This window comes from Rhamphochromis sp. 'chilingali' (assembly GCF_963969265.1).
Source record: "Rhamphochromis sp. 'chilingali' genome assembly, chromosome: 16".
In the NCBI taxonomy this organism is placed as follows: Eukaryota; Metazoa; Chordata; class Actinopteri; order Cichliformes; family Cichlidae; genus Rhamphochromis; species Rhamphochromis sp. 'chilingali'.
In genome coordinates this window covers 1,040,020-1,064,116 of record NC_137943.1, presented here as the reverse complement: position 1 = coordinate 1,064,116, position 24,097 = coordinate 1,040,020, and the positions used below count along the sequence as shown (strand labels likewise).

Here is a 24,097-nt window from a genome sequence, read left to right as displayed (position 1 = left end):
TGGTTGGACACAGAGGACATCGAAATGCAGCTGATTGAACTGAAAAGCTCGACTCGGACGCAGCTGGAATCCACTGCTGTGCGTGTGTTCATGGAGCTGCATGTTCACCTGCTGGACATCACTACCTGACAAGTTTAACTGTCTTCAGAACATTGCAGAGGCCTTATTGACAGTGTTTGGCTCTACATGTCTGTGTGAGCAGATTTTCTCTCACACGAGTCCTCAGGTAGCCTCTGAATGCTGGACACTCGGAGACCTGTGTGTCTGAGTGGGAGACCAGAGGTCACATTAACATGTGTGTCTCTGTATTAACAAACATGCCATATTGGCCCAGTTTATTTTTCTTATCATTGTTGTGAGGAAACTGTCATGATATGAGTGAACAGTTGTTGTTTAAGGTGCAGTTCATGTGGAAGCCACCGGAGGGTGGTGTGGAGATAATAAAAAAGTGATGGCTAAAACCTAAGACGGTGTCATGTCTGCTCCCTGAAGCAATATCGTAACAGAGACCATAAATAGCATTTGGATTTTCTGTTGTACAGTTCATTTGCTGTTATGGATAAAAAGTGTCTTTTTTTTGTTTCCAAACAGCTGATAAATATTCGCTGATAGCTGCCAACATCTGTGAACATAATTTTATAAAGTGGTTCTATATAGTAAGTAACTGTTAATATAGAGCGTTATTACATTTATTGCTAATGCAATCATATGGCACACTGACTTCTGAGGGAATTTTAGATGCACTCATCATCAGAAAGGTTGTCGACCCCTGTAATAGATCCATACACTGATATATATAACGGAACAAAACGTTCACCTGCTTTTATAGCCGGAACTTTATAATGTGACACACAGAGGAAACAGTCCTGGCGCTACGTCTAAGTTAGCCGCTTGTTGAAGCTGGAAAACGGTTGCATTCGCGTATAACAGAGAAATATTTGAGCTGTCAAAGTAACGATGTGTTCCGTTGAGTATTTGCGAGAGTTTGTTAGCGAGAGACTAACGGCTGCTGCTGAAGAGATATTCGGCGTCTTTGTTAAAACGATGGTCCAGAATGAGGCCGAGATCAGTCAGCGCAGACTGCAGGATATCACTGTGAAGTTCCCCAAAATAAAGTTACACAGAATCGGTAGGTAACGCTCCGATGGTGTTAATGAACCCAGAGTGGTACTGCTATGTGTTTGAGTACTGGTGAGCTGATGGACGGCGCTACCGAGCATGCTCATGTCTGTGATGTGATTCTTAGGTAAGCGTTAGTGAGGTTTGGGGTGTGTCCAAATTCAGGGGCTGCATCCTTTAAAGGACCCGGCCTGCCCGTGCACGAAAGACGGGAAGACCGGAAGTTAGCGGCTTCTGTAGGTCTAACCTAAGACGCGCGCCTCCTGTTGCCTAGCAACCGTGACAGTACCTGTTACACCCTTGGTGACCAGCATGCTCGACAGAAATAGAGAAAATCTTTATTTTGTGACTTTTATTGGAGAAATTGAGATGTTTCAGTGTCCTGTGATGATTCACCACAGCCATGGGCTGAGTCACAACGGTAATGTTAACTTCCTACATTATTAAGCCTGCAGCTATTGATTATTTTCTAATGATTATACCATCAATTAATTGAGTAATCTGATAAGAAATACTTTTGTCTTATTAATGAGCAGTTATAAATATTCAAAAGAGAAACCAAAATGAATAGAATAAACTCCTCATTGGTTCCATTTTAGAAATTGCAATGTTTTAAACTACATACAACATCTATTTGTACGTGCCATATTTAATAAAAACAATTCTTGAAAGAAAACATTTTAAATAAATAAATTTTTATTTATATAGCACCTTTCAAGACAGAATCACAAAGTGCTGCACAATAGATTGCAAGTCTTGCTACTGAGTCCACAGTTCTTAATGTTAGGGGGGAGAGTTCCACAGTCTCGGGGCCACAGTGGCAAAAGCTCTGTCACCCTGAGTCCTCCTCTTAGTATTTTTTTATAGCAAGTAAGCCCTGATCAGATGACCTCAAAGACCTGCTAGGGACATCGGGCTGTAGCAGATCAAAGATGTAGGCTGGTGCCAGTCCGTGCACAGCTCTGTAGGTCAAGACCACGATCTTAAAATCGACTCTAAATTTAACAGGAAGCCAGTGTAACTGAGATAATAACGGTGTCACATGTGAGTACTTGCAGGATTTTGTCAAAAGCCTCGCTGCAGCGTTTTGCACAACCTGCAGCCGATCCAGTGAACCTTTGCTTAGACACATAAACAGCGAATTACAATAATCCAAGCGTGACGAAATAAATGCATCTATAGCAATCTCGAGTTCAGAGCGAGATAAAACCGGGCTCAGCTTAGCCACATTTCTTAAATGATAAAAACAAGACCGAGCCAGAGATTTCACATGCCAAGGTGTCAAAGGTGACACCTTAATTCCTGATAGAGGATTTAACATAAAGTGAGAGAGGACCGAGGGCTTTCACTATCTGCGATAGAAACCTATCAGGGGCGCATACGAGGACTTCGGTTTTCCCCTCGTTGAGTTGGAGGAAATTTGCAGCCATCCAACGTTTGATCAAATCTAAGCAATCATTCAGACGCTGAAGCTTAGATAAATCCTCGGGCATAAAAGAAACGTACAACTGAATGTCATTAGCATAATTTTCTTAAATGCAAAAAAAAAATCTATATGCAATCTAAACGCAGGCATAAAAAAATTAGTGTCGAGGATTATTTATGATCACATTGCTTGATGAATCGTAGTCCTTCATCTCTCCCCTTGCAGCTGGACGCTTGCAGAGGGAAGTCAAAAATGGCAGTTGACCAAAAATAGCAGCAAACATTTATCAAGTATCAGTTAACTTGCGAGGTGAAAACACAATTTTGAGTTCAAATTGCATGGACTTGTTTTATATGTTTTAAACAAAGAGAAAGGGGAAACGGGACATCCTGCTGATATGTTCAGGTTGTATGATATAAGCATGACAAAAACAGAACAGAAACTGGGTGAGTGTTTCTCCATTCACTGTCAGTCTTGTTATTTGTTGCTCTATACAGGATGAGAACACATTCAACTAAAACACAGCATGGTTAAGTTAGTCCTTTGTTTTATCTTGGGATAAGGTGGGGCTCTTTAAAGGGCCACACATTACACACCAGTTTTTAGTTAGGATCGCTAATAAGATGAGTATCACAGACACTCAGATTCATCACTGTCACTGACCACTAACACTACCATGCAGTGGTTTCTATCTTTTTGACATTACTCTAAGAACAAGATTTCTTAATCATCAATCATCCTCACGATTTAAATTTGTAACGCTCTCAACCCCCAGAATTAACAGAATTTGGACAAACTGCCCGAAATTCATTGACAGAGATATTTCAGGGATATAGACTCAGTCTGCGCTCCATATGGGTTAATTGTTAAATGCGTTAGTTGTGATGACGGCACATTAACGCTGACAGCACTAAAAAAATATAAAGTCCCCAATTTGGGATTTCTTTGGCTTTAAACCAAATAAAAGAGGTAAACCTAAGGATGTAACCAAAGTGGTGTGCCGCTTGTGCAGACGTATAGTGCGAGCAAAGCTCTCAAACACGACTAACTGACATGAGCATGTACATGTCCACCATCCGGCTGAGTATGCTAGGCTATCACCAGCTTCTGCAGCTCTCTGAGGAGGGGCATTTGCTCGCAGATCAAAGAGGGTGCTGTTAAAACAGCGCTATTATTTTTTTTTCTGTTGACTTCTATGAGCTCCATCATGATTAGCAAACCTAGTCATGGGAAAATAAATAAATAAATCGCCCTTGTAAACACTATCGTCAATCGTCGATATATTGTCCAATTGCCCAACCCTAGGCTGATCATTTTCATTTCTATCACACGATGTGGATCCTCTTGGTCCTAACACTCTATACTCCTTATCAGTATAGATCACTGTTTCAGTACTAAGTATGAGTGTTTTTCTGTCATCACACATGTAACCTTGTTTTGTCCCTTTGTCTCGATAGACCTCCCACAACAACTTGTCATTAATAATAAAGATGAGGCTCTTATAGAGCAGCAGCAGCACTGTAACCAGGAAAGGAACTCCAGATTGGTCCAGGAGGAAGCAGAGCCTCTCCTGATAAAAGAGGAGCAAGAGGAAGACTGTTCCAGTAAGCTGCTTGTATTAACAGAGACCAGCACCTTTATGGTGACTTTAACTAATTAGGAGTGGTTGATGAACCTGACCCAAACGTTAACCAGTTCCTCTCTCAAACTTCTCCTGTAGTGGACACCAGAGACCAGCAAGGAACTAAACATGTAGAAATGGGATCAACCACCAATGAGGAGCTGAAGCCAAAGAAGAAATGTCACAGAACCAAAAATTACAATGTGGACATCTCTCCCATGTCAGGGAGTCACTGTAACATGGACACAGGTAAGAAATCTGTACATTTAACGATCGCTCCCAAGGCCCGGCCCAGACAAGCAGCAGCAGGATTATAACCATGTTTAAGCTCAACTTTTAAAATATCAAGTATTAAGTGTCTTTGGTGCCTAGATGAAAATCAGTCAGAGTGTAGCAATTAGACATCTGGTGCTTTTCTAAACAAATGTTCTTGCTGTTCAAGAATTGGACGACTTGTTCCTGTCGTGTTTCTCTCTAAATGCTGCGTCCTCATCACCAGCTGTAGCCCTGGCATAGCTGCAGTGTGTCCAACCCAGTGAGAATAAGATCATCAGGATTATTGAACGGGAATATTGTTCATCAATCCTTTGTTCAGTTCAGTCTACTGATCCCTTTGACTGTGGCCTCCTCCGTTAGGCTCACGAGGTTAACCTGCTGGTTTACACTGTGCTGACCACAACTAAGAAGCTCACGTCTTGGTTTCTTAGACATGTTTCGTTTTGTTTTTCAGTCAGAGAAAACAAAATATCTACAATATTAAGTCGGGGTTAGAGGAACATTTCTCTGTAGCCACCACGTCACCATACGCTTCCCAGAAACCCCAAATGGTCAAAAGTAGAATTATAACATCACCGTACTCTCAGCAATATTCAAATTTTAAGTGGATGGTTCAACAAAAATGTGTTGATTCAGGAAGGACATTTGAGCCCCTTCACATGCAGAGAAAAGCTAGTTGGAAAACACTGGCAGCCATCTTGAAAACCCATCTTGTGGTTTGTTGTAGGTTCATGTTCAAATTTCTGTCCACTGTTCACTCTTTGTGTCTCTTTGTAAGTGAGGTTTATTTATTAAGCGCTTTTCATAGACAGGCAGTCACGAAGCGCTGTACACAAAGGTTACAATAAAGAAAACATTAAGTAACAAAATAGACAATATAAACAATGCAAATTCAAAACAATTCAGAAGTGTTGATTAACAGAAGGCCTGTTTAAATAATAAAGTTTTAACTGCTTTTTAAAGGATTCCACAGAGTCAACCAAACGTAACTGTGGTGGCACGACTGAAAGGCTCCGCCCCCTTTCGCCTTCAGTCGTGTTCGGGGAGAAACCAACAAACTCTGAGCCTGTGAGCGAAGACGACGAGCAGCAGAGTATTTTATAAGAAGCTGGGGCCATTTAGTGCTCTGTATGTTAAAACAAGAATTTCATCATCTATTGGGAGCCAGTGTGAAGAATATAAAATGGACTACCGTTAGCCAGAATTCATTTGTTTACATGTGAGCAGCTGATAATAGTTAAACTTTCTTTGTCCGGCCTGGCTTTCTGCTTCAGGCTTCGTGTGCGCTCACATAAAATGAGGTGTTTCATACACAGATTACTCCAATCAGAAACTTTATCAGATGAAAATAATAAAATGTTGATTAAAGATCTGTACAGAATATAAAAAATGTGTTGCAAATAAGAGAAAATTCATTCTGCAGGGACTCTTTCATCTTGGGATTTTGAGCGTGAAGCAGTAAAATAAATATTTCAACTCAAGTTGATTGTGTTAATCCTGCTGTTTATTTTTAAAATGACAGCTGCACATTAGAGCGCTGAAGTTCGAACTAAAACATCTACCCTAACCTGGACCTACAACATGCTGCACACCAAACAGCTTCAGCTGAAGTGAAACCTGAACCCACTGGTGTTAACAATCCGTTGGCCGTCACAAAATTTGCTTAGATCTTCATTTGTATATGAATACAGCACTGACTGTTTTATGTGCCACTTTGTCTCTCCAGACCAGCTCCAGCAATATGTCTGCAAGGAGGAGGTTCTCGAGGACTTGTACCTCTTTAACCTGGAGAACTCTGGTCTGGATCAACAGGACGTTGGATCGGCTAAGATTAAGGAAGAATGGACGGAACTTTGCACAAGTCAGGAGAGACAGGAGCTTGTAATTGACCAGGAAACCAGTCCATTAACAGTAATTTATGAGGAAAAAAACTACTGCCAGCCGAAACCAAGCAGTCACCTGCTCCTCTCTCACAACTCTCTACATCAAAAAAGAACATCCACAGATGACAAACCATATTCTTGCAACACTTGTGGGAAAAGATTTAAATATGCATCAAAGCTAAAAATACACACGAGCATTCACACAGGTGAGAGGCCATTCTCGTGTGACGCATGTGGGAAAACATTCAGGAGAAAGGATAACTTGTTGGTCCATATAAGAACTCACACCGGTGAGAAGCCATATTCCTGCAGCATTTGTGGGAAAGCATTTAGAGACAGCTCAAATCTGATATATCACATTAGATTTCACACAGGTGAGAAGCGATACTCGTGTGAAACATGTGGGAAAAGATTTTATCATAAAGGCAATTTAACGGTGCACATGGTGACGCACACAGGTATAAAACCTTACCACTGCAAGATTTGTGGAAAAAGATTTGCTTGCTTAGCAAACTTGAAAATTCATGCAAGGACTCATACGGGTGAGAAGCCATATTCTTGTGCGACATGTGGCAAAACTTTTAGTCAGAGTACAAATCTGAAATTCCACACAAGAATCCACACAGGCGAGAAGCCGTATTCCTGTAAAACATGTGGGAAAAGTTTCATTCAAATGAGGGATTTGACCGTGCACATAAGGACTCACACGGGTGAGAAGCCCTATTCCTGTGTAACCTGTGGTAAGAGCTTCAGTCAGAACAGTCATTTGAATGTCCACATGAGAACTCACACAGGTGAGAGGCCATATTCTTGCAAAACTTGTGGTAAAACTTTCAGTCAAAATAGTCATTTGACTGTCCACATGGGGTCTCACACAAGTGAGAGTTCTTGCAAAACATTTGCAAAAACTTTTAGTCAAAATGAGAACTCACACAGCTGAGAGGCAGCGCCTTTGCAAATCTAGCAAAGGTTTCAGTTTCATGTCAGCAGTTGGCAAAGAATCACATTAAACTGGATCTATACACCGTTAGCTTCTTTACTTGAATCTGTGCAACATGCCAATGACAGCAGAGTTTGACAGGCATAAAAGAGTATTTTGCACCAACAAGGAGCTATTAGCTAAAAAAGTAGCATAGTGTGCAGTGTGTCCTTAAATAACCTGAAACTACACAAGAAAGTGTGGCAGTAATAGGGTGACTGTCAAGCAGCCATTCTTAGAAAGGAACACTTCAAGGATGCTAAATTACACAAGAACTAGACTGAAAATGAGCAGCAGCAGGGCATTTGGGGTGAGACTCCAAACCTTGGGTCAAAAGTCATACATGCATACAGGAGAGGGTAACAAAAGCCGTATGTAAAACATGGTGGAGGCTCTGTGGTGATTTGGAGCTGCATTTCAGCCAGTGCTGTAAGGGATCTTGTGTGGGATCATCTTATAAAACTTTTAAAACATGGCTTCAGCGTACATGTAAATATGTATATACATCTGTATATACATATGTATATACCAGTATGGTACATGTACTGTATTGGTCCCAGTGTAGGTCATAGTGTGAGTTGTCACTGTGTGCTAAATTTGTATTCAAACACTAACTGAAAAGTGTGTGAGTCTTGGAAACATTTATCTGTTGAAAACCTTTTGTTTCTGTTTTTTGGTGAGTTCTGAACCTTTTTGTCCCACTTTGTTCCAGACTTCGAGTATAACATTAAAACTTGATTTGTGTCAAAACTGCCTTTTAAACTAACTTCCTTTTGTCAACGAGGTTTCAATATTTACTTCCTTTTCTGATGGACTGACTTCAAATCTTTCTTTCTGTGTTTCAAAACAACACTGGATACAAATTCATGTGACCATTAGGTTCTGTACGGTAAACGTACACTGATACTAATGCAAACGGAAAACGTAACGTTCACGGTGGTCCAACAAAAATAAACACTATGTAGGAAAATCAAGCAAACTGGGATTTATAATAAATCATCCTGAAATAAACCCCATATGTGTGATGATGTTTGTGCAAATCTTCGTTCAGATTGGCCCAGCCGTTAAGGAGGAGGTGGGGTACGTACAGATGTGTACGTGCATACTTTGTGATTAGGGCCGGCTCTACGCTGGGGCAAGAGGGGGCAGCGGCCCCTTAAACAAACATCCTGCCCCGTTAAGTCAAACTTTTAGACGTTGAAGGACAATAATAGATTTCCCACAAACTGAATATGGACAAGATTTAGTACATTTACTACAGTAGCTCTCATTCGCTCTTTTCCTCCGTACTCTGTGTGCAGGCTCACACAGCACTCACCAGAGATCCCTCCCCCCCAGCTAAGCATCCAATCACTGTCAGTATGCAAATGAGCCTGTGTCAGGTTTCTCAGTAGGCAGGGTAGAGCAAAATGAAGCAGCAAATTTCTGTCGTCTCGTGAGATAATTAACTAAAAAATACATCTATGTTTGTACAGTGTGTGACTATTGTTTCAGTACAGACGTGTTTATCTCTGTGAGCCTGTCTGCTGCACAGACCCGACACAAAGCCGCCCAGCTTTCAGCTCTGCAATCAACAGTTCCCTCATTTCATATACTAAAGTAATCACAGTAATCACACACACACTTCCAGCAGCTCACAAAGGGAAGTTAAGGTCCTAAACCCCTGTCGTCACACCATGTTACATACAAGGAAGAGGAATTGGGTGATCTTGACCCATGACAAGTCCATAACATATAACTTGGATATGGAAGAGACATGGTGATTCGAAATTTTATTTAATCCTATTTTATTCTTACTTTATTTTGCACATTTATTTGAGAATTAGGCCACCCAAGATAAATTTTATATTGTTGGTTGTAAAGGTCTGGATGATAGTTTTATTTTATTGTTCTGTTTTATTTTTCAAGACTTGGTGAATTGACTTTATTTTTATAACTTGGCCCTTTTTAGTTTTGTTAATATTGGGTTTGAATATATTCGATAGAGGCCATCCACTTAAAGTAAATGTTTTTAGTTGTGATAATCTGATGAAGAATATTTTTGTTTTAGTTTTTGTTGTTTTATTTTTCAGTTTTCCCCCTGAGGGATTGCCGCCTTAACATGATCGGGCGTTTGCAAGCCTCAGTGACCCTGAAAGCTACACCAGCAGAAGCTTAGCCTTCAGGTGGGACATGCAGATGGTCAGGATTTTAGGTTAGAGGCCTGACAAAGTGCAATCCAATTACATGACAAAAACAGTTATCCAAAGCACCCCACCCCCAGCCACACTGCTCTTATGCTGAGAACTAAAAAAAGGTATAGGACATAAATGGTAATTTGGGATTTTTTTTTTTCATTTAATGAGTTCTTTTTCTCCCTATTGCCAGTCTTGGCAGCCGGGGGTCAGTCCGCCAGGGCCTCCGCTCCTGGCCGCCACCCGGCACACAATGCACCTCTTTGCTTAGGCTGCTGCCCCCGCGACCCGGCCCCGGACAAAGCGGATGAAGATGGATGGATGGATGGAGTTCTTTTTCTAGAGTGGAAGGACTACCTACTTTCCAAAACAGATTTGGGTGCACAAGTTTGAAATTATTTTTGGTTGATGATGAATTTTGCAGTTGTATCATCTGATCTGTGGCCTTGTGAGCCATCAAATAATTACCACCTGGTGCTCAGTTAGATCAGTTGGTGGGGATAAAATGCCGGACAGGCCTGGCACAACTAAAGCTATAGTGAGGGTATGCTGGAAATGCCCATAAAATTCTTTAACTCCCAGGACTTCAACAGTATTCCGAGGGAGGCTGGGGACACTGAGTCCGAAAGGACCAGTTTTCTAACCCTCCATTGCTGAGGCTGCTGCAAGGAGCTGCAGAGGTGGTTGGAGCCTGGTGGTTATCCCCGAACCAGATGGTGGAGACCGCAAGTGAAAGGAGCCATCAAGTGTGAAGTGAAAGGACTTCGGAGACAGCTCATGGGCACCAGCAGGCCAAGCGAACCGCAGCTCGGGCAATGGCTAAAGCAAAACTTGGGTTTGGGAGGAGTTCAGTGAGGCCATGGACAAAGACTTTTGGTCTGCCTTGAAGCATTTTGAACAAAACTTCAGGCAATTCAGGAGGGTAAAGCTGTGCTCTCCCCCCACATGGTATATAGTCAAGGTGCTGCTGAATTGAACTGAGGGCAGTGGAAGGAATCCTTTAAAACCTCCTTAACCGAACTGACACATCGTCTGTAGAGGGTACGAGGTTTCACTGAGGTGAAAACAACTCTTGGGTTGTTGTGGTTAACTCTTTGGTGGATGAGCCCCTGCGGTCGATCACTTTCACCCTGAACTAACTAGGATGACTCTTAAGTGATGAATAAAGTGATGATGACTGTAATGGTCAATGACTGACAAAATAGGAGAACAGTCAATCAGTCCGTTTTTGTACAAAAGGTGCAAACCTACTGCCATAAAAGAGTGTTATACTCTTATTACTTATAATTTTTTTTCTTAGCATTAATTTGTTTTTCTTTTTGGCAAAAAAGAATAAAATCCAGTCAGCTTCTACCACTTATCCAGAACGACACTGTAGGATGGGACCATGAAAAGTAAAGTTGGGGTTCCAAAGAAAAGACAAAAGAGAGGATGACACAATTTTATTTTTATTTTTTTTACCAAAAAAGGTTGGCCTTGTCTGTGGGTGATAGAAGTGAAACTCATAGCCACGTCCACATGAAAGAAAATCTGTGACTTTTATATTTAATATTTTAATTTAATAATAGTTAGATTACTTAATGTGTCTCTCTAACACAGGAAGTCAAAGCTGTCCTCAACATGAAGAAGAAGGCTTTCAGGAGCAAAGTGAAGGAGGAGATGAAGGCAGCACAGCGGGAGGTGAAACGCTGCCTGAGGGAAGCAAAGGACACCTACAGGAGGAAGGTGGAGCAGAAGTTGGAGAGGAACGATATGAGGGAGGTCTGGAATGGTGTGAAAACCATCACAGGCCACAACACCAAGAAAAGCACAGTGGGGGGGGGGGGGGGGGGGGGGGGGGGGGGACTGTGGAGAAGGCAAACGAACTCAACAACTTCTTCAACAGGTTTGACCAGCCCACAACCCCCCCACCCTCACCCTCACCTTCACTACAGAGTCCTCTCCCCACTCTCCTGCCTCCCTCGCTTCCCCCCCTTCCTGACACCATGACACCCCCCTCCTCCAATCCCTCTCTCAGCAGCAAGACATCTCCCCCCCTCCCCTCCTCCCAAACATCTCCCAGTGTCACAGTGGATCAGGTCAGGAGGCAACTGAGGAAGCTTCGCCCCAGAAAGGCAGCAGGCCCAGACAAGGTGTGTCCTAGGATGCTAAAGGCGTGTGCTGCTGAACTTGGGGAGCCGCTACAACGAGTCTTCAACCTCAGTCTGCGACTGGGGAGAGTGCCCGCCCTATGGAAGACATCCTGCATCGTCCCGGTCCCCAAAAAGAACCGGCCCAATGAGCTGAATGACTTCTGACCGGTGGCACTGACGTCACATCTTATGAAGACTCTAGAGCGGCTCTTCCTCAACCTCCTCCGACCACAGGTACAACATGCCCAGGACCCACTACAGTTTGCATACAAGGCGGGTGTCGGAGTGGAGGATGCCATCCTGTACCTCCTACACAGAGCCCACTCACACCTGGATGGGGGAAAGGCACGGTCAGGATCCTGTTTCTTGACTTTTCCAGTGCCTTTAATACCATCCGGCCCTGTATGCTTCAAGAAAAACTGAACAGGATGGAGGTGGACCCCTGCCTGGTGGCTTGGATCTCCGACTACCTCACCGACAGGCCACAGTACGTCAGGCTGAAGGACATCACGTCTGACACTGTGGTCAGCAGCACAGGAGCACCACAGGGAACTGTGCTGTCCCCTCTTCTCTTCACCCTGTACACCTCTGACTTCTGCTACAACTCTGAATTATGCCATATTCAGAAGTTTGCAGACGACACAGCCATCATGGGGTGTATCTGGGATGATCAGGAAGAGGAGTACAGAAGTCTGGTGAGGAACTTTGTCGCTTCGAGTCACACAAACCACCTGCAACTCAACACCTCAAAGACTAAGGAACTGGTTGTGGACTTCGGGAGGTCCAGAGAAGGTCCACTGCCGGTTCAGATAGAGGGGGAGGAGGTGGAGGTGGTCAACAAGTACAAGTACCTCGGGCTGTGGGTGGACAATAAACTGGACTGGTCATGCAACACAGAGCACCTGTATAAAAAAGCCCAAAGCCGACTGTACTTCCTCAGGAGGCTGAGGTCTTTTAACATCTGCAGGAAGCTCCTGAGGATGTTTTACCAGTCGGTGGTTGCTGGAGTACTTTTCTATGCTGTGGTGTGCTGGGGGAGCAGCACAGCAAAGAAGGACTCATCCAGGCTGGAGAGACTGATCAGGAAGGCTAGTTCTGTGGTTGGCATGAAGCTGGACACTCTGGTGACAGTGGCAGAGAAAAGGACATTAAAGAAACTGATGGACATTATGAACAATGCTGGGCATCCTCTGCACACGGCCATTAACAACCAGAAGAGTCTGTTCAGTGACAGGTTGCTTCTCCCCAAGACAAGAACTAACAGACTTAAAAACTCCTTTGTCCCACACGCCATCAAACTGTTTAACTCCTCTCTGGAGGGGAGAGGGAGGGGAAACAGGAGGACAAAGGAGGGGGGAACAACTAAGCTGTAGTGCCTCTTCACCTCACTGTACAATACCTTGTGCAATACTTTTTGTAAATAGTCAACGGTGCAATAGACTCAATACTTGAAATGTGCAATTCACTTGTATTTTTATTTTTTATTCCTATTTATTCTATTTATCCCCTTTGTATATTTTATTTATATTGTCTCTGTATTTATATATGTGTGTGTGTGTGTGTGTGTGTGTGTGTGTGTGTGTGTGTGTGTGTGTGTGTGTGTGTGTGTGTGTAGATATATATATATATATATATATATATATATATATATATATATATATATATATATATATATATATATATATATATATAACAATTCTGTAACTGTAACTTCGGTCGTTGCTGTGCTTTTTTTGGAAGTCGAATTTCCCAGAAGAACCCACCCGAGGGATTAATAAAGTTCTATCTTATCTTATCTTATCTTATCTTTGTTATTTCGCTGAACATCTAATCAATGCAGGCAAACACTGTGTGCATGCGTATATCACCTTTCCCTGCATCTGCCGACTTGGTGCCAGGCAAAAAAAGATCAAGCTTCTGGGTCAGCTTAGCTGTCCCACTCCCATCTCCCCACACCCACATTCCTGACACTGAACCAGCCCCACTGATATCTGGAGAAGTAGGTGAGTGGGAAAGTTGTTTTGATTCTAGATATTGTTTATTTGTAAATAATACCTTATCACTGCATCCCGCATCAACAAAGCATTTCTGGAGAAGTGTGCATTGCTCTCTGTATATGTTGCACTCTGCCCATGACTTGCATGTGATGAGAGAGCCTTCAGTGGGCTAAAACAGCCACAACTGTTTGAGGTCCACTCTGTCTCAGAAGACAGACACATTTCTCCTGGCTCTACTTTAAAAATTGATGTCCAAAGTTAAATTTTTCCTAAACTTAATTTTAAAATGTTTAAGCTGTAAAAAAAGTAAAAAAAATGTACATCATTTTATTGTTGAGAATTTAAATTTATTTCAATCCAAAATGTTAGTTTATTTGTATTTATATATTTGATCCAGATAATGATATCTTTATTTTTTGGAAAAGTTAATGTTATGTTAATTATGGCCTGTATTTATATAGCGCTTTACTAGTCCCTAAGGACCCCAAAGCGCTTTACATATCCAGTCATCCACCCATTCACACACTGGTGATGGCAGCTACATTGTAGCCACAGCCACCCTGGGGCGCACTGACAGAGGCGAGGCTGCCGGACTACCGGGCCCTCTGACCACCACTAGTATGCAATGGGTGAAGTGTCTTGCCGACAGCGAGACTGTCCGAGCCGGGGCTCGAACTGGCAACCTTCCGATTACAAGGCGAACTCCCAACTCTTGAGCCACGATCGCCCATATGGGGCATATGGACATGATGCTTGTGTACTGAGAGTCAGGCAACATCATGGGTTAATTTACTAACAAGTAATGACCCTTTCCTTCCTGTTTCCTCTCCCCATGAACTGGCTCACACAGACTCCAGGGGCCCGTTCTTCGTACCTCACTAAGTAAGTTAGCTGGATTTGATTGTTGACGATTTCGCGTGATCTTGGATCGTTCGGTTCCCCGAAGCTCATCCGGGACTTGCTGTCATAGCAACAGAGCCATAAGCGTAAACCTGCTCGGGAGCAGGCTTACTTTATGTAAACAGGATTAGATCGCGGCCACGCAGGTATGTCCGCTTCATTTATACGAAAGCAACAGCGATATTCCACCACTGTTTCACCATAAATAAATATTATCAATGTAACTAAAGATAATGCAGCACTTGATCCTTTTATTGATGTCACACAGATACATACAGGTCATTTCCTAAAAAAGGGAAATGTACTATTAACATTCTATTACATGTATGTGATTATTACAGATGTAATTCATATTTCAGAGTAGTAATTGTAAATTACTTCGTGTAATCAAGATGAGAGACCACGGCTATAAAAGCGAAGGTGGATTTGGGAAGTCTGTCGCAGCCATGTCCTGTCCGTATACGCGAGCCACCCATTGTGGAAGGTGCAAGATTGATAAGGAGAGTCCTCAGAATCCAGCGTATATTGCGGGACAGACAGGATCCTTTAGCTCAGCGCGACAGTGTGCTCATAGAGAGATATCGATTTTCCCGTGAGGGTATTATTCACTTAACCAACTTGTTGACGAGGGGGTGCAGGACCACCACCTGTCTTCTTCTGCTCTGCCCTTTTTTTGGTTGCTGTTATAAACAAACAAACAGATTATTTCAGGGTCTCTTTCCAAGAGACGAAAAGCAATATAAGTGATAAATATTACCATTCTGTAGGATATTCTTATATTTCACTTTTACTTGTTCCCATGTTCTAGTGGGTCCTGTTGTGGCTCTAATGTGAAAGAGGATATAATATAATATAATATAATATAATATAATATAATATAATATAATATAATATGGTGTAATATAATAAATCTACCCTACCGCCTACTGGTGTTGGCCAGAGGGGCCGATGGCGCGATATGGCAGCCTCGCTTCTGTCAGTCTGCCCCAGGGCAGCTGTGGCTACAACTGTAGCTGCCTCCACCAGTGTGTGAATGTGAGAGTGAATGAATAGTGGCATTGCAAAGCGCTTTGGGTGCCTTGAAAAGCACTATATCAATCCACTCCATTATTATTATTATTATTAAATTACTTGAGGCAGCACGGTGGCACGGTGGTTAGCACTGTTGCCGCACAGCAAGAAGGTCCTGAGTTCAATTCCAACATCAGGCCGGGGTCTTTCTGTGTGGAGTTTGCATGTTCTCCCCGTGTTTGCGTGGGTTCTCTCCGGGTACTCCGGCTTCCTCCCACCGTCCAAAAACATGCAGCTTGTGGGGATAGGTTAATTGGATAATACAAATTGCCACTAGGTGTGAATGTGCGAGTGAATGTGAGTGTGAATGGTTGTCTGTCCCTGTGTGTTAGCCCTGCGACAGACTGGCGACCTGTCCAGGGTGTACCCCGCCTTTCGCCCTATGACAGCTGGGATAGGCTCCAGCGCCCCCCGCGACCCTGAAAAGGATAAGCGGAAGCGGATGGACGGATGAAATTACTTACGAGTTTAATTTGTCAGCAACTTTCTGCCAGCCCTCTCTCCTTGCCTTTGCAGTGTTCCCTTGCATTTAATTAAACTCTGAAACTCCTGAAATCCCTCAATCAAGAGTTCTTGCTCTGCTGCCGAAAAATACTGAGCGCGCTCCTTCGACATTTTTGCCGACCAATCAAAGGGTTGCCGATCAATGTTTCTACTATCGATGCGTAGCCCCTGTTTATGGAACGCCAGGACTGCCATAATGAATTAATTAAATACACCATTAAATAGTTAATTAAATGTGTCAATAATTAATTAAAATTGGAATTAATTAATTAAAGAAATAGTTATGACACATGTAATTAATTAATTATTGACACATGTAATTAATTATTTAATGATATATTTATTTATTTCATTTTGGCAGTCCTGACGCCTGGCTCTCATCATGAAATAATTTTATCTGTCAGCCTCACCCATCAAACTCAGGGGGCGGGGTTAACGCTGATCGAGTCAAAACCATTGCTTTGGCCTGGTGGCCATTGTTTCTAGCACACAACAACCGGCATGTGGAAGCTAACAGAACTGAGCTTTGAAAAACCCTGTGTGTGTGTCACCAAATAGCGTTTTAATATTTTTTTAGCCGAGAATGTAGTGGTTTAATCTTCATGTGTCTGGTCGGTTTGTCAAGATACAGCCTCTTTGCAAAAGTGCTTCGATGATGTCGGAGATGTCTGCCCAGTCTCACGGCAAAGCGTGGGATAGACCCGCTCGCCTCGCAAGCAATCCCACCGACAAAGCGCAGGCCCCGGTACACAGCTGTAGTAACCCCCGCTGACTTCTTTTACTGAGGTTATTTATCGTATCGTATATTTATCGGTGTTTTATTTCCTGATGTTCTTATGTGTCCTACGTGTTTCAGTCGCCAATTCTGAATTATAACTAACATTAAAAACATGTTTAAGGAGGAGAGAGAGCAAATAAATCTGTTTAACATCTGATCAAATGGTTACTAGACTTCCTGACCAACCGCCCCCAACATGTCCGGCTGGATAACCGCTGCTCATCTACCATCACGATGAACACCGGTGTACCACAAGGCTGTGTGATGAGCCCTTTCCTCTACTCCCTCTTCACCCACGACTGCAGACCTGCTGATGGTTCCAACACCATCATTAAGTTTGCAGATGACACCACGGTGATTGGCCTCATCAGTGACAACGATGAGGCCGCCTACAGGGAGGAGGTGGATCGTCTGGCTGAGTGGTGCGACAGAAACAACCTGCTGCTTAACACCGAGAAGACCAAGGAGCTCATCGTGGACTACAGGAGGAATGCTGACCCACATCCACCCATCCACATTAAGGGGACGGCTGTGGAGCGTGTGAGCAGCTTCAAGTTCCTGGGAGTCCACATCTCCGAGGATCTCACCTGGACGACCAACTGCTCCAAGCTGGTCAAGAAGGCTCACCAGCGCCTCTTCTTCTTGAGGACTCTGAGGAAGAACCACCTGTCCTCAGACATCCTGGTGAACTTCTATCGCTGCACCATCGAGAGCATCCTGACCAACTGTATAACAGTCTGGTACGGGAACTGCTCTGCCTCGGACCGGAAGGCGTTGCAGAGGGTCGTGAAAACTGCCCAGCGCATCGCCGGAGCACCACTTCCTGCCATAAAAGACATCTACAGGAAGCGGTGTCTGAAAAGGGCTGGGAAAATCATCAAAGACCCCAGTCACCCATCACATGGACTCTTCACCCTCCTGCCCTCTGGGAGGCGCTACAGGAGCCTCCGGACTAAGACCACCAGGTACCGGAACAGCTTCTTCCCCACAGCTGTCAGACTCCTGAACTCTGCCTCCTGACATCTGACCCACGTTAAACTCATGGACTGAACATACACACACCCACAATGGACAACTGTACCCTCAAACACAATAATAACATGGACTGAACCACCACTCACAACCACTAGCACTTTATATAGCCTCTGTAGGAATTATATCTCACTTATCTTAACTGCACTACTGTATAGCTCTGTGTAAATAATCATTCTGTACATTCGATAATTTTTAATCCTACAACTGTTTACAACTTGCATAGTTCCCATTTCTGTATAGCTGTATATCTCAGATTCTGTAAAGTTATTTATTTCATATTCTGTATAGTTTTTCATATTTATATCCTGTTCATAGCCTGTACATAGCTTGTACTCACTACAGCCTGTACATACTTATAGTTATAGAATATTCACAACATACTTCATACCGTGTACATTATAACATACCATAATAGACCCATTTCTGTAATATACTCACATATCTATATTATTGCTAATATATATTGTAATATATCTATATCACTAAAGCACTTCTGGATGGATGCAAACTGCATTTCGTTGCCCTGTACCTGTGCATGTGCAATGACAATAAAGTTAAATTCTATTCTAATTCTATTCTATCTTTGGGTTTTTGTTCAGTAATCAGCGTGACCTGTGTATAAACACATAAAAGAGATAACGTTGGTGTTTCCGTCATGTAGTAACTGCTGGCTTTAACTGTACAAAGGTTGTTCGACACTATGAAACACATACAGACTTCATGATGTTCGGCTAATATTTTTATTGTGAATATTAATCATGCTGACCTCGCTCTGTACACCACGCAGCGAGGTCAGCATATCCACGATATCCTCAGCTCCATGAGTTAACACAGAGTTTCCCAGCTGACTATCTAACTGCCAACTATTCCAGAGACGTGAAAATATACAGCATAAAGAAAAGTGTAAGAGACTCAGCAGCAGATTAGAATAACATTTATACATTTAATAAATCACCAAATGAATCCAAGAAACGAGCAAACCTGTTCCGACAATTTGAGTTTGTATTCCCTCAGCTGCAGACTCGCTGCTGTTTAAATGTTTGAAAAGGAAGATTAGATATAAAAAACGTCAAACATAGACTCAGTCTGCCTTCACATTTGATATGAGGCCAGCACGTATAGTGGCCTCAGCAGGCTATTACTGAAATACACGTGCTATATCATAAACTATGATATAAACAGGGAGGTCCTATTAACATGTTTAGTTTTAAAGGACACCTTCCTGCCTTTAGTCTCATTCATGAGCAGTATTAGTTTTCTTCTAACATCCAGAAGTCTGCACGATGTGTTTCATAGTTTGTAACAAGCCTTTGACAGGTAAACATAACATGACCGAAAAAGCAAAAAAAAAAAAAGAGAGAGAGAGTGTTGACATAAGAAGAGAAAATTCTCTCAATTATGGAGACAGACAAATGGTTCATTTATGTTTGATGTGTGTTTATTCCTCCCTAAATATCGTCGGTGAAGTTCGCCATGCACGTCAGATTTTCCTGCGCATTTTTATACCTCTGCCAACAGAGAGAGAAAAAAATCACATTCTAACAGACAGCTGGTGCTTAGAATACAGTTGAATAACTATTAAAAAACAGATGATATTTAGATGATAGTTCAGTCTAACACATGTGCCAGTGAACCATTAAACGTCTGTGAAACTATGCAGTTATGAAACGTAACTTTAACCTCAGCCAAACCGATTTGCTCAGTTGTAAATAAAACAGCGAAGTAAACGTGACCCGACAGACAGAACCTGAGTGAATGAAGTCCAGCGTTTAACCACTGAGAGCTAAAACTCAGCTGAGGTTTGAAAGCTGTGTGCCGGTGATTGGACATCAGCCGCTGATAAAGCTGGCTCGCGTATAAAGTGCTCTGTAAGGAAACGAGCTCCAGCAGCTCTGCGCTCGGGGAAAACACTATATTTACTTATCTTGTGCAGAAAAATGCGCTGACATTGCTTTATATCGAGCACCGGCTGCCCAGTTAAACTGTGACTATCACCAGGTAACGTGGGCGTGTTTCTTGAATTAGCAGCAGGTGTTAAACAGCTGACAGATGAGGAGGAGGATGCATGCAGGTAAACTGAGGGTCTGTTGAGCTGATCGCTGGTTTCGTGAGAAAAATGTCAGCTCGTTCTTTATGTTACAGAAGCACAGAGACACAAGACCAGGCGGAAAGAGACGATCGTTCGGTGAAAATGAGAATCTGCGAATGCAACATGTGGAACACGGAGAGTGGAATATGTAAACAAACCGGTTAACGTAACCCCCTCGGTGCACTCTGCATGCTAACTGTTAGCAGAGCTAGTGAAATCTCTGAAAACATCTGAGCACTTTTGCAAACATGTTCTATGTTGACAACCTGACCAGACATACGGCGCGACATTCGCGGCTAAAACACTGTTAAAAGTGTAGCTGGTGACAGAAAAACTACACCACCACCATTGCTGCCTGTGATTTGATCTGCATTCTGGGATACCTGGCTGCCCCAAGTCTACACAAGCAATCGATTATCTAGGATCGACCTGTTTTGACTTACTTTGCACGGCAACCAATCAAATGTTAGAGAAGCTGCATGGGCAGCGTTAACCCCGCCCCCTGAGTTTGATGGGTGAGGCTGACAGATAAAATTATTTCATGATGAGAGCCAGGCGCCAGGACTGCCAAAATGAAATAAATAAATATATCATTAAATAATTAATTACATGTGTCAATAATTAATTAAAATGTGAAATACATAAATAATTAATTAAATGTGTCAATAATTAATTAATTAAATGTGTCAATAATTAATTAATTACATGTGTCATAACTATTTATTTAATTAATTAATTCCAATTTTAATTAATTATTGACACATTTAATTAATTATTTAATGGTGTATTTAATTAATTCATTATGGCAGTCCTGGCGTTCCATACCTGTTAAGCCACCCAGTGATCTCACATTACTTCATCCAGCTATACTAATCGTCAACAACAGGTGTGTTCGGAGAACCGGAATAGCGAGCTCAAAGTTAGCGCGATGATTTGATCTTGGATGTAGTAAGCGAGGTACGAAGAACGGACCCCAGGTGTGTTGGAGGTGTGGGCATTTGGGACACAGCCTCCCAACACCTACCACTGGTCCAGGAGGGACATACAACGTTCTGATAAGGTGCCAAGGGGGTTGTGGCAGGGGTGTGATCTTTGGCTCTGCTGCAGTGGAGGGGTGGTGCAGTGGGCTCAAGGGGAGGCTGAGCTGCAGGTGGAGGTAGTTAGGTTGATGAGCTAGCTTCCCTTTTCAGTGCTGAAGCATATCGTGTGTGTGTGCCTGAATAAAAGTGGCAAAACAGCCAATTAACGTCGTGTGGTGTTTGAATCATTCACAGGGGTATATGCTTTGGTGGACTCAGGCAGCACGCAGACCCTAGTCAACCAAACCCTGGTTCGATCAGAGGCATTGCTGGACACAGAGTAGGTGGAGGTCACCTAACCTTGACCGTATGTTTCTTCAAGTGAAGAAAGAAATACTGACATTTATTTACAGATACATTCTGGTGCATTTTAAATGTGTAACTTTTCACTGCCCTTTACACTTTTTACTTAAGAGACATTTCTCAGTACAGTAGTAATACACAGGACAGCTGAATGTAAATTGTGCCACATTTGTATAGCCTAAGCTTCTTTGTTTTACTTTATCTGCATATTTACCAAGTGGCAGTGGCTCGTCATGGTCACACATGAAGCCAATTCGTTCAGCTACAGGACTTTGTAGTTTATCCTCTTTTTCATGGATGCCTGGATGTTAAACTTTACATCTGGGAGAAGAGCCACACTGATCATTTTATTGAACGTGAAAGAATTTGGACCATTTTTAATTCTCTGTGATGACACAGTTTCTGTTTGAAAGTTTGGACAGTCGTTGGTTCGGACCTCAGACTTAAGAAGTGGATATTGTTATATTAACAGCTTTTCAACAACTAAAGTAGCAATGGCAGTATTAAGATTGACAGAGTGGGAAATGGTAGTGGTGCAGAGAACAGAAAACCAAACTAACACCCAGAAAAGCAGGCAGATGAGTGATTACATATCTTCCTTATTCCTTATTAAGCTTCAAGAAGAAGAAAAAATATATATATAAAGTTTTTCTATAAATTATATATGGCCTGTTACAAATGCTGTCATATGTGACATCATTTAAATAGGACCTGCCTGACAAAGTGGAGTAGACTTAAAGATCCTAGAGAAACACAGTAACTGAGATCTCTCAGTCTGGATAAGGTTATAATGCCATTTCTAAAGCTGTGGGGAACCATAGTGAGAGCAAAAAGGAACATAAAGGCTCATCTCGGTTTTGCCAAAAACATCTTGATGATACCCAAGGCGAGACAAAAGTTACATTTTTGGAAGTTGTCCCATTACATGTGGTGTAAAAGTAACACAGCATTTCAGAAAAGGAACATCACACCAACAGTCAAACGTGGTGGTGGTAGTCTGATGGTCTCAGTCTGTTTTGCTGCCTCACTTAGTCATAGCGCTGCATACACACTTATTTAGCACAAAGCTGTGGTAAATAGAAGCGTGAATTCCTCTGTCTGCCAAAACATCCTGAAGGAGAATGTGCAGCCATCTGTTTCTGGCCTGTAGCACTTGGGTTCTGCACCAGGACAACGATCCACAACAGACCAGCGAGTCCACCTCTGACTGAATTCTTTCCGTTGCTACGCTTCACAAGAAACAACCCTTTCCTACCAAGAGCTCATGACCATAGGTAAGGGAAGGCATGTACACTGACCAGCTTAGGTTTTTCAATTTCAATTCAATTCAATTTTATTTATATAGCGCCAAATCACAACAAAAGTCGCCTCAAGGCGCTTCATAGATTCAGAGAAAAACCCAACAATCATATGACCCCCCTATGAACAGCACTTCGGCGACAGTGGGAAGGACAAACTCCCTTTTAACAGGAAGAAACCTCCTGCAGAACCAGGCTCAGGGAGGGGCGGGGCCATCTGCTGTGATTGGTTGGGGTGAGAGAAGGAAGACAGGATAAAGACACGCTGTGGAAGAGAGACAGAGGTTAATAACAGATATGATTCAATGCAGAGAGGTCTGTTAACACATAGTGAGTGAGAAAGGTGACTGGAAAGGAAAAACTCAATGCATCATGGGAATCCCCGGCAGCCTACGTCTATTGCAGCATAACTAAGGGAGGATTCAGGGTCACCTGGTCCAGCCCTAACTATATGCTTTAGCAAAAAGGAAAGTTTGAAGCCTAATCTTGAAAGTAGAGATAGTGTCTGTCTCCTGAATCCAAACTGGAAGCTGGTTCCACAGAAGAGGGGCCTGTTTTGTGTTTAGCTCTCTCTTCACCACGACTGACTGGAACAGTGTCTGCAACACTGCCACCCCAATCCATCTGTCAACCTCTTGCTCCCCTCACTCATGCACAAGACCCCCATACTTACATTCCTTCACTTGGGGCCTAGAGTGAGCTACTCCACTCTTTTCCAGCTGAGGACCATGGCCTCAGATTTTGAGGTGCTTATTCTCATTCGCATCAGTTCACATTCTGGAGACAAAAACCTTATAGTTCCTGCTGTATCCAAGGACTAACAAATGAACTCTCCTTTCCAGCACATTGGCAGCATATGGCTGAGGAGTTTCTTATACTGAAATTTTAATTTCTGGAATACAGTTCAGTGCTAGATGTCACGATCCAGGGTTACCAAGTTTTTTTTTTCAAATCTTCTATTTAACTTCTGGATAAAGGTATAGCAAAGGTTACTCTTTCAGTTCTGGACTGAAAGAGTCCAGAACCAATAACTTTATCGATTCTTCATAAGATACCAATTTGTCTTTGCAAAGGCATGTTTAGTTCTATGTTGAATGTCTTTTGGATTTCATATTCGTTTTAGCTTTTTAAGGGTTTTTAAGGTTCAGTGAATTTACTTCCTCTTCTAATCTATTCAATCCAAAATATGACATTATCTTTTCCAATTTGTCTTTTCACCACTATAGTTTATCACTAAAGCATTCCAACCAAAAATTAGCAGGTTCTATTATTATAGCATATTACAGCTTATTGCAGGCTCCGATCTCCTTCACTGGCCCATTTTGGCCTCCACAGCATGTTTTTGTCCCGTCTTCCTGGCCTCAGCCCAACCGGTTGCGGTAGATAACCGCCCCTCTGTTTCTGCTGGAAGTTTCTTCCTGTTAAAAGTGAGA

At 42.6% G+C, this 24,097-nt stretch overlaps 1 protein-coding gene across 1 annotated transcript; it reads left to right on the top strand.

Annotated features, from left to right (window-relative positions):
* The first annotated feature begins 859 nt into the window (after window positions 1-859).
* LOC308383778 (uncharacterized protein) lies at window positions 860-8,301 on the top strand. The gene is made up of 4 exons (XM_080861892.1): window positions 860-1,129; window positions 4,003-4,149; window positions 4,266-4,415; window positions 6,169-8,301. The coding sequence occupies exons 1-4, from the start codon at window positions 958-960 to the stop codon at window positions 7,263-7,265; spliced, it is 1,566 nt and encodes a 521-aa protein (XP_080718018.1). The 5' UTR covers window positions 860-957; the 3' UTR covers window positions 7,266-8,301.
* Window positions 8,302-24,097: the final 15,796 nt, after the last annotated feature.